General features: G+C 38.2%; 1 protein-coding gene across 3 annotated transcripts in view; it reads right to left on the bottom strand.

Annotated features, from left to right (window-relative positions):
* Rgpd4 (RANBP2 like and GRIP domain containing 4) overlaps positions 1 to 10,827 on the bottom strand; it is a 60,862-nt gene that overhangs the window by 5,440 nt on the left and 44,595 nt on the right. For all 3 annotated transcript variants that reach the window (XM_048352496.1, XM_048352497.1, XM_048352498.1), the window contains 6 exons: positions 10,087 to 10,284; positions 9,393 to 9,485; positions 8,907 to 9,085; positions 4,314 to 4,509; positions 3,231 to 3,332; positions 242 to 387 (listed from right to left, as the gene is read on the bottom strand). In XM_048352496.1, coding sequence (XP_048208453.1) covers positions 242 to 387; positions 3,231 to 3,332; positions 4,314 to 4,509; positions 8,907 to 9,085; positions 9,393 to 9,485; positions 10,087 to 10,284 — 914 coding nt within the window. The remainder of the gene's footprint in view (positions 1 to 241; positions 388 to 3,230; positions 3,333 to 4,313; positions 4,510 to 8,906; positions 9,086 to 9,392; positions 9,486 to 10,086; positions 10,285 to 10,827) is intronic.

The following is a 10,827-nucleotide window of genomic DNA, read 5'->3' as shown; positions in this document are numbered from 1 at the left end:
GGGTGGAGCTGCGTAGAATTCTGGTGTCACATGCACAAGGCCATAGGTTCAACTCCCAGCATCACACACAGAAACATTTGAGACAATATATAATAAAGGCTGGAATCTTACAATAGGGCTTCCATTTCAAACTGTAAATACTCAGAAGGAAATGCAGACAATAAAAACCAAGCCAGGGTACATTTTTAAACTCTGATCTGAAAATAAGTGTTTTAATAAAATGTTTGTTACTTAACAATACCTCTGGTAGTGAGACTATTGGCTCAAAATGGATGTCTTCATTATGAACGACTTCTTCATCACTACCATCCTCATCTTCAACACCTTTCCCTTTTGCCTGTGTTCCAAACACAGTTGCTCCAGTATTTGCCCACTGGAAATTTTTATCTGTTGAATAAATTAGAGTATTTAAGTATGGAATCTAAGGTCTTAGATAACTTTCAAACATTCAAAGTGGAATTATTATGTCAATTTTAACTCCTTTATATAGGAACAAATATATAGGAAATGGATTTATAAAGTTCAATACTATATAATTAGCAAATACAATCTATAATTTAAATATTTAACACAACAAATCCAAAGACAACCAGACAATCTGAAGCTACAAAAATGTACAAACAAAACTGAAAAGTGGGGCTGGGAATATGGCCTAATGGCAAGAGAGCTTGCCTTGTACATGAAGCCCTGGGTTCGATTCCCCAGCACCACATATATAGAAAGTGGCCAGAAGTGGTGCTGTGGCTCAAGTGGCAGAGTGCTAGCCTTGAGCAAAAAGAAGCCAGGGACAGTGCTCAGGCCCTGAGTTCAAGGCCTAGGACTGGCAAAAAAAAAAAAAAAGTGATCAAATCCAGACAAAGCTGCTTCACTGAAAGGCTAGTAAGTACATTTTCAAAAGTACCTAATGAATCTGAAGAACAAAACAAAGAAATAGAACAAGTAAGGAAATTAAAAAGAGCTTGGCAACTAATCTCACTAACAGACAAGTGGTGCTGAGGAAGGACTTCAGTGGGTAAAGATTATTCAAGGCAAGGCACCTGTCTGTGTTGGCTAATTTTGATGATCAATTTGATTGAAGTAAAAGTGAAAAGCACAACTATGAGTGGGGGGGGTCAGTAAACTAATGCATTAATCCCTTCAAGGAGACTTACTTTGATGGCAATTTATTAGGAGACGGTAAAAGGCTAAAGGTGAGGCCTTGATGAGGGAATGAGCTCATGGGATGTTTGGGGAACTATCTTGTCTTGGTTCCATCTGCCTGTTTTCTATGTAAATTACACTGTCTTGTTTTATCATGACCTTCCCCACCCTTACAAACTAAACCTTGTGAAACTATGAGGTAAAATAAGTCCTTCCTCCTTCAAGTTGCTTATTTAGACAGAGTAACACAAAAGGTTAATACAATTCCCTGTAATATTTAGTGTGTTAGGCAAATGTGATAATCACTATGGAAACCCTTCAGGGTTTAATACTTAAGTGTAGAATTCTGATATAATAATTGTGATACACTCAGGAACAATCAGCACAGCAGTTTTTGACATTGTTTTTTAAACCAAATAAACACCTAACTGCTGTTTTTCTATATTTGCTCACGTACTACCCTTTGATCACAAGGAATTTTGAAAGTTAAAGCAAAAATTAAAAAGCAATATAAGACCATGAACCATAATGTAGCATCACATCTAAAAGTAATTTCTAAATATTTAATTTGTTTCCATAAGTAGCAAGAGCTGTGCAACTTGTAAATATGAAGCCACATGCCAGTGGCTTATGTCTATAATCCTAGCTACTCAGGAGGCAGAGATCTAAAAGATTACAGTTCAAAACCAGCTGGGCCGCGGGGCTAGGGATATAGCCTAGTGGCAAGAGTGCCTGCCTCGGATACACGAGGCCCTAGGTTCGATTCCCCAGCACCACATATACAGAAAACGGCCAGAAGCGGCGCTGTGGCTCAAGTGGCGGAGTGCTAGCCTTGAGCGGGAAGAAGCCAGGGACAGTGCTCAGGCCCTGAGTCCAAGGCCCAGGACTGGCCAAAAAAAAAAAAAAAAAAAACCAGCTGGGCCAGAAAAGTCCATAACTATAAAAAAGCAGTAGTGTTATGGCTCACATGATGGAGCCCTAGCCTTGAGCAGAAAAGCTCAGGAACAGTGCCCCAGGCCCTGAGTTCAAGCCCTAAAACCAGCACCCCCCACCCCCAAAAAAAAAGCAGGGCTGGGAATTTGGCATAGTGGTAGAGTGCTTGCCCTGGGTTCGATTCCTCAGCACCACATAAACAAAAAAAAGTCAGAAATGGCGCTGTGGCTCAAGAGGTAGACAGAGCCTGAAGCCAGGGACCAGTGCTCAGACCCTGAGTCCCAAGCCCCAGGACTGGCAAAAAAAAAAAAAAAAAAAAAATCCTTGTAAATATGTGAGAGCATCAGTAAATTTAAATTGTTTAAGCATCTTGAATAAGGATAATTTAGATGGCACAAATATAAAGGACATGAAAAGCCAGGTGCTGATGGATCACACTTGTAACACTAGCTACCTACTGATAAGGCGGATGGTTCAAAGATCATGGTTCAAAGCCTACCCAGGCAGAAAAGTCCATGAGATTCTCTTATCTCCAATTTGCCACCAAAAAGCCAGAGTGGAGCTGTGGCTCAAGTGATAAAGCAGCAGCCTTGAGCGATAAGACCACATGCTCTGAGTTCAAGCCCAGTAATGGCACAAATAATAACAACAAAAAATGAGAATATACAATGAAAAGCTTTATGCTTCTAAATGTGAAACAAGTAAACAACGATTATTTCTATAGACTACCTTAAATAAATATAATCCAAAATGGATTAAAAGTAGCACTATTAATCAAGAAAATATCAGTTATATCATTACTGTTAGTACAACTAATAGTGAATCCAAATTATGTGCTTAAAACAATGTATATTCAAAAATCTTAAAATATTAACCAAATTAAAAGTAGATATACCAAAGAACAAAGCTACCAAATCAAGGTTACTCTGAAACTCTAAAGTAGATTTGCATTTCAGGATGCAATGGACTATCTCATAATTTAGTGTGCAACACTGAATTCCTATAGTTATACTTTTTAGTAATACAATATAGAAGCACTCCATTATTAAAAAAACAAAAAGTGGCAATTTGTTTATAGTCACAACACTGAAACAAGGACTCCTTTCAGTTGTACTTGATTCTAAAATGGTCACTAAAATCTTTCTTCCAGATCTTACCTTTAGAACCAAAAGCAAAATCCCCTGAATTACTGGAAGCCAAGTCCGCAAACGACAGCCCTGTACTGTTTCCAAATCCAAATGAAACTGTTTTGCTTTCCACTAGAAAAAGAAAAAGAACAATTTACTATTTCAACAATTTTCAACTCAGAATAATTATGATATACTGAACACCAATGCTTTATCCGGAACCAAAAAGTAGGACTTTTCTATACTACAGGGTGATGAAGGGTAAAAGTAGGACTTTTCTATACTACACGGTGATGAAGGGTAGCCTCTACATTCTGGTTAAGTTACAAAACATCCACTTCTGAGATTCTTTAGAAACATTACCTTGACAGAAATGTAACACTACTCAAAATACCATAATACCAAGGCATGACAAATAACAATGAGGGGTAGAGCTATTTATACAAAAGTGGAATACATATACATAGTTCCCATTTTACACCATACTCCATTCCCTAAAACAAGGTATCAGAGTCAATATCCTAGGAAACATCTGTATAAAATATTTTAGTGTTCCACACTATAAATAAGCTTCACTTGGTCATCACAAGGGTGAGGAGTCTTGTCTGAATTTTACCAGTCTTCTAAATTCTCTACTTAGAAATTACTAAATATAGAGGTTTAAAGATACCTTCCTCTTATAGTATATTAACGACTCCAAAGTGCCTATAGCTTTTGTGACTTGTTTAGGACTTCTGAAAAATAAGGTACACAATATAAAGCAATACAATTTAAAGATACTTCCTGCATTTCAGGAAAAAAATGGAATAGAAAAAGAGGGAAATAGTAATTCTAAATATTATTTACAGGCTGGGAATATGGCTTAGCGGCAAAGTGCTTGCCTAGCATACATGAAGCCCTGGGTTCAATTCCTCAGCACCACATGAACAGAAAAAGCCAGAAATGGCATTGTGGCTCAAGTGGTAGAGTGCTAGCCTTGAGCAAAAAGCGAGGGACAGTGCTCAGGCACTGAATTCAAACCCCAGGATTGGCCAAAAAAAAAAAAAGGTCTGATCGTCTTAAACACAAAGGCATATCTCTTCCAGTGTATGATATTAAACCTATCAGTTGTACCTTCACTTGCAGGTTTTGGATCGGTTTCCTTTGCAGTAGATAAATCTACAGGTTTATTGGCAGTCCCAGAAGAAAGAAGTGGTAAGCTAGTAAGTTTGATGGTAGAATCAATTTCTTCAGATTTACACAAAAATGGTGCAACCACTTCAGTTCCACCTGTGTACACATCATCAGCTATTTCCTCACTCTGGGATTTCTGCAAAGAAGAAAATATTATGTCATTTAATACTGAGCTACAAAAAGAGTTGAGGCACCTATTTCCAAAAAGACTAAATCAGGTATTGGTAACATACTTGTAATACTAGCTATCTAGGGAAATGAGACCAGGAAGATCATGGTTTGAAGCCAGCCCAGGCAGAAAAGTTCAAGAGACCCTTCTAACCTATAACTGAGTGCAGAGTACATGACATCTCAGGCTACATGGATAGCTAAGATTGGAATGATCACAGTGCCAGGCCAGCTTGGTCAGAAAAGACTCCATCTCCATAGAGGAAAGCTAAAAGCAGCAACACTATGAGCAAAAATAATAAGCCTAAAAAGTAGGGGCTTCAAGTCTCAGGCCTGAATAGGGAGACCCTATTCACTAGTTAAAAAAAAAAAAAAGAAAAGAAAAGAAAGGAAAAAACAGGGGCTGGGAATATGGCCTAGTGGTATAGTGCTTGCCTCGTATACATGAAGCCCTGGGTTCGATTCCTTAGCACCACATATATAGAAAAAAAAAAAAAAAAGCCGAAGTGGAGCTGTGGCTCAAGAGGTAGAGTACTAGCCTTGAGCAAAAAGAAGCCAGGGACAGAGCTTAGGCCCTGAGTCCATGCCCCAGGACTGGCAACAAAAACAAAACAAGAACAAAACAGGGCTAGAGGTATGACTCAGCCACAGAGCAACATAACAAATGTGAGGCCTACAGTTTAACCAGTAATACCATCATCACCACCAAAAAATTTAAAAATTTTAAAGGGAAACTGAGGATCCAGATTTCTGAATAATGATGACTATACTTCGCCTTATCTACTCCCAAACCTACAACTAGATACTTGGGCTGAAACATACACAGGAACTCTAGGAAGCCTCAAAGCAGATGTACCTAAAAGGAAGATCAGAGGGATCATTTGGTGGTGAGATCCATGGTGGGAAGTTTTCTCCCTACTCTATCTCAAGCCTGGGTGCTATAGTAGACTAATACACTAGAACTACCAATAGTACCAACAAATAAAAATTTGAGTGGCCAGATTTTAGAATGACTTGCCATCCTGACCCTTTTTTACTCCAACAGCGATGAAGTAATTCCACTGTAATTATGATTGTTTGGGAATTTAAGATAGGAGTGCTCTAAAACCTTAAGTACTAGGCATCCTTCACACCTCTTTTGGCAATTACCTAAATATATAATTTCCTGAAAATGTTACAGCTAAGTCCAAAATTAATATTCTCTTCCAAAAATGAAATAAAATCATCAAGTAATGTATAATGGAGAGACAATGCATATCCAACACTCATTTTGAATTGTCTTACATGTTTATAGCAATACTGAAACCTAACAAAATGGTCTATTATGTTATTTAAGACTCTTATCTGAAATTAACCAGCAAAAAAGCCAGAATTGGAGGCATGACTCAAGTCAAGTGGTAGAGTACCAGCCGGAAGGGAAAAAGCTGAACAAAAGTGAGAAGCCCTGAATTCAAGCTCCAGTACAAAGGGGGTGGGGGGAGAGAGAAGGAAGAAACAATTGGGGGGATGGGAAAAGAGGGTAAAAAAAATTAAAGCACACAAAACAAAAACTAAGCAGCAGATATATAATTACTCGTGAAAATGTACAAAGTGCTTTAAAAAAAAAAACCAAAAAACCTGCTTTTGCTAGGCCCACAAATTATCTAAAAGTAAGAGAAAGCCTGACACCATGGCCTCCATTTTTTATGCCTCTGGTCTGAGCCATTTCCTCTACAGTCACTTTGCAATAACTTGATACTGGCAAAGACAGAACTGATCAATAACAATTTCATGACAAGGAACATGAACTACTCCAAGCAAATTTTTACGTCAAAAACTATAAAAGTCAGGCTGGGAATATGGCCTAGTGGCAAGAGTGCTCGCCTCGTATACATGAAAGCCCTGGGTTTGATTCCCCAACACCACATATATAGAAAATGGCCTGAAGTGGTGCTGTGGCTCAAGAGGCAGAGCCCTGAGCAAAAAGAAGCCAGGGACAGTGCTCAGGCCCTTAGTTCAAGCCCAGGACAGGCAAAAAAAAAAAAAAAAAAAAAAAGAAGAAGAAGAAAAAAATTACAAAAGCCAAAATGGGTGGAGATATGACTTAAAGCACCTGGCCCAATAACCACTAAGCTGAGTTGCAACCCCGCTATCATAAAAAATAAAGAAAAGGGGAAAGACGGGGAAAAAGGAATAGAGATTGGGGGAAGGGGGGGAGAGACAGCAAAGGCAAGGAAATAATAGGGAGCAGAAATCGATAAAACTTAAAATGGGGGAAAATCAACACGGATAAAGAATAAAATCAACTGTTTCTATGGGTGGGGGGTTAAATCATGGTCAGGAATTGGTGATCTATGCTATTAGTATTCCTAGCTACTCAGGAGGCTAAGACAAGAAGATTGAAGGGTAGACCTGGCAAAAAGTTTGATAGATTCTATCTGAAAGACAAATGGCAAAAGGTGGGAGGCATGGCTCAAGTGGTAGAGCACCAGGCAAACAAGAGCAAGGAGCAAGACGCTGGCTGAGTTCAAACCCTATTACCTTCCCCCACAAAGAGAAAGAAAATGTTAAATCTTTAACAAGATAAATCAGTAAACAGTAGCAAAAGAAGAGGGTATTTCGGCACTAAACCAATACAAAAGATGAAGTATTATAAGAACACATAATGTTAACAATTATGGTACTATATTACAATGGTCCCTTCCCCATTGTTCTTCCCAGGTGGGTGCTTATGTGGCTCCTTCCCTCCAAGCTCCCACCCAGCATTCATAACCCAGGTAACTGGCTTACTGGTGGCACCCTCTTCCCCACCCTCTCCCTATCAGTCCCCATCATTAGCTCTACCCCTTGATTTGCTCCTGGCCCCCTTGCAGCCTTTCTCTTGCCCACTGCCCCCCTCCTTTCCTTCCCTTTCCCTTCTCCTGCACACCTCCATCTAGTGCAGGCTGGGAGTATCCTCTCCCCCAAAGAAACTCTTTTCTGCCCGAACCATGCATGCGGTGGTCTCCTTTCAGCTGAACCTTACACAGACCAGCTAAGATCAAGACCACTTTTTAGAGAGCATGAAGGAGTTTATTGCCAGCGACCCCAAACAGGCTAGTGCCAGAAAGTAGTTCAGGGAAATCCTGGGTTTTATGCAAGCTGGTTACACATACAAAGAAAAAAGTCAAGTCATTAATCAGAAGGGCAGAAGTCAGGTGGGGATGACATCAACTCCAGGCCAGGAGTGCAATTTCAAAATTACCTTGTGGACTTTCTGTTACTGACCCAGACAGTACCACCTCGTCTGCCCCAAGCTTACATTCTGGCAAAAAGGCCTTTGCCAGGAACATAGTAGCTAAGAAGTGGTAATAATGTTTTCTTCACTCCCTCCTTTATTACTTAACTCATGTATTGAGATATTAATGCTATTATAATTGCTGGCAAGTATCTCATACAAAGAAGCACGGCTTCCAACCCACATTCCAGCAACCAGGCTGGGCCACCAGCACTGGATGCTGCAAAGTCCCTTCCCTGGGAGAGGTAACTTTGTCTACTTCATTAGAAAAAGCAGCATAGGAAAACATTTCCCAGTCCATTTAATGAATTACATGGAAGCTCAAGACAGAAAACTGACCAATACTCTGATCACTGTAAGTCTAAAAGCTATAATGAAGCAATAAAGAAAACAAAAGTAATTAATTAATGTAAGATCTACTCTAGGGAGGTCTCCATGCAGATTGCTATACTCAGAGACCAACTCAGAAAGTGAAGAACCCAGATAAGAAGTACCATTTTGAGTCTCAATTCCCATATTCCCGTGTCCTGTGTAGGAGGCAGGGAATGTTTCTCTCTTCCTTTCCTATTTTCCCTACTTTATTGTGTCTTACTGACACCCATCTTTGCCAAAACTACTATCTGTGAAAGTCTCTTTTTGCAAGACCTCTTGAAATGCTTTGCTTTGTGGATGTTAAACTGTGATTTGCACAGAAACTGGAAAGCTGTGAGAACTCACTGTGCTTTCCCTTTCCTCCAGTGACATTTAAAAAATTTTGTAAATCAAACTAACATTGCAGACAGGTATGGTTGATTTACTAAACATTCTAAAAAGCATTTTCATCCATACAATAAAGTTCACCTGACTGTAATAAACTTAATTTGACCATATTTAATATATGTGTTAGTGCTCGCTGATAACAACCAGTATAATTTTAATTTTCCATAGAAATTTTAGAATAAGTTGGTTGTAAATACAAAGAACCCTGGTGGAATTTTGACTGATGCTGCCTTAAATCTGTAGCACAGTTGGGAGACTTGATAATATATTTTGAGTATTCCAATCCACAAATATTATGCCTCTAGATCTTCTAACCCACTTGCTATGACACCGGATAAACCAATCCTTACCTGAGCTTCCTGAACTTTTTGAAGCTCTGATTCAAAGTCTTCCCCATGCCCATTGTCCTCATCAGTATCACTGCATACACCACAAAAAAATGTAGGCGGAAGCTTTAATGTATCCGCTTTTGCCTTCTCTTCAACTGTTGGCTTCTTTTCCCAAACAATAACACATTCTTTCTCATTATCTGAAAAATCCATATAACACAATAAAATAAAAATAGGTCCTCAGTGCAATTTATATAGAACCAAGTAACAAGACTTGTAAATGTTAATGGAGAATAATGACCAAAAGACTAGTGCTTGTCTGCTGAGATGGAGTGTTGCCAGGGCTGGCCTCAAATCAAGATCTTTCTAATCTCTATTTTCTGAATAGCTGGGATTTTAAAAAAATATTTCAAATCACCATGGATATATTTCATAAATCAAACTGGTACCCAGAGAAATTAACAAACTAGGAGATTACACTAAATTACTTATTTAAACTGAACCCACCTGTTAGGTTTTCTTCCAATGGCCTGAGTTTTTCTGAGTCGTCCAGATAGAGTTTTCCATTAAGTTTCTTGACAGCCATTTCAAAATCTTCATCTTAAAGTACAATTCATTTTTAATAAATAAATTTTAGTCTTAACATTACAACTGATTTGAATAAATAAATTTTATTAAGTTTTGAGGGTTTTCCTAGTCATAAACCTAGGGATCATCTCCAACTTGATTCTTTCACTCTCCAGTTAGAAGCAGCCTATTTTCCATTTCCATACCCCTATTTCCCTCCTGGTTGAAACTGTGCTCTGCTATCATTTCTGCACAGCCATGAATCTCTCCATCTCATAAACTAATATTCTAAACCACTATCAAACTCATCTTACTGGAATTTTCTCAGCATGTAAGTGTCCCACCTAAGAACTGATATGGCATACGAAGTATACTATTATCAAACTGCTTTGCTTTTTCTTTAAGACTTGTAGAAAATCATGATTACTTTCAATTCCATCAAAACATGTACCTGATACATGACCCGCCATTCTTCAATTATTACATTCATTGACTATTGCGTATACATTTAGGGCAACTATCTACCTGTAAGGATGTTAGTGATAAGTTCTAAAAAGCTTGGGTTTAAATAAACACCTTTCCTAATTACTAAGATCAATAGCAACAGAGTGGATTTAAATAACAAAAGATTTACCATCTTCCTCTTCTTCGCTAACATAATCTGGCCTATTCTTATAGCAGAAGAAAGTTGGAGGAAGTTTAAGTTTGGTTGCAAGGGCTTTTTGCTCAGGAGTTGGAGTTAGTTCATAGACAATAAGAACATCAGCAGCAGCAGCAGCATTATCATCATCATCATCTGAGGGAGGATCCGCAGGTTTTTTCTTCTCTTTTGCTGTAACACAAGTAAAAACGTGAAAAACCGCAAGCTCTGAGGTGACTTCATTAGCAACTAAAAATAAGTTCTATGAAACTTATCAGTTAACACACTGATTTTTAAATTCCATACTTTCGCAGACAAAAGTTCAATAATAATAAATTAGAATTACCAGTCTAATTTAGTATTCTACCAAAACTCAGTAAAGAACACAAATTTTTTACTCCAAAATGTCTTACTTTTACTTATCACTCATTAAAAAGAACTGCTGCTAATTTCTATAAATTTATCAAGTGCTATCACAATCATATATGGAATACTATAAAACATACAGTCCAGCAAAATATCCATGCATTTCAAACTGAGAAAAAACTTTAAAGAAATTATAAGCAAAGATTAGTATACATATGAAACTAATCCAAAATCAACCTTGATTAGTTCATATAAGAAAAAAAAAACTGTCACAGATAACACAGTACGTGGAACCCCATGCAGCTTTGCAGATTTCCAAACGTAACACTATGCAAAACTAAGCCAAACTCTCACCCTATAGGCAATACT

Source organism: Perognathus longimembris, chromosome 8, assembly GCF_023159225.1.
Source record: "Perognathus longimembris pacificus isolate PPM17 chromosome 8, ASM2315922v1, whole genome shotgun sequence".
In the NCBI taxonomy this organism is placed as follows: domain Eukaryota; kingdom Metazoa; phylum Chordata; class Mammalia; order Rodentia; family Heteromyidae; genus Perognathus; species Perognathus longimembris.
Note: the sequence above shows the minus strand (reverse complement) of the source record. Positions and strands in the feature narration are given on the sequence as shown.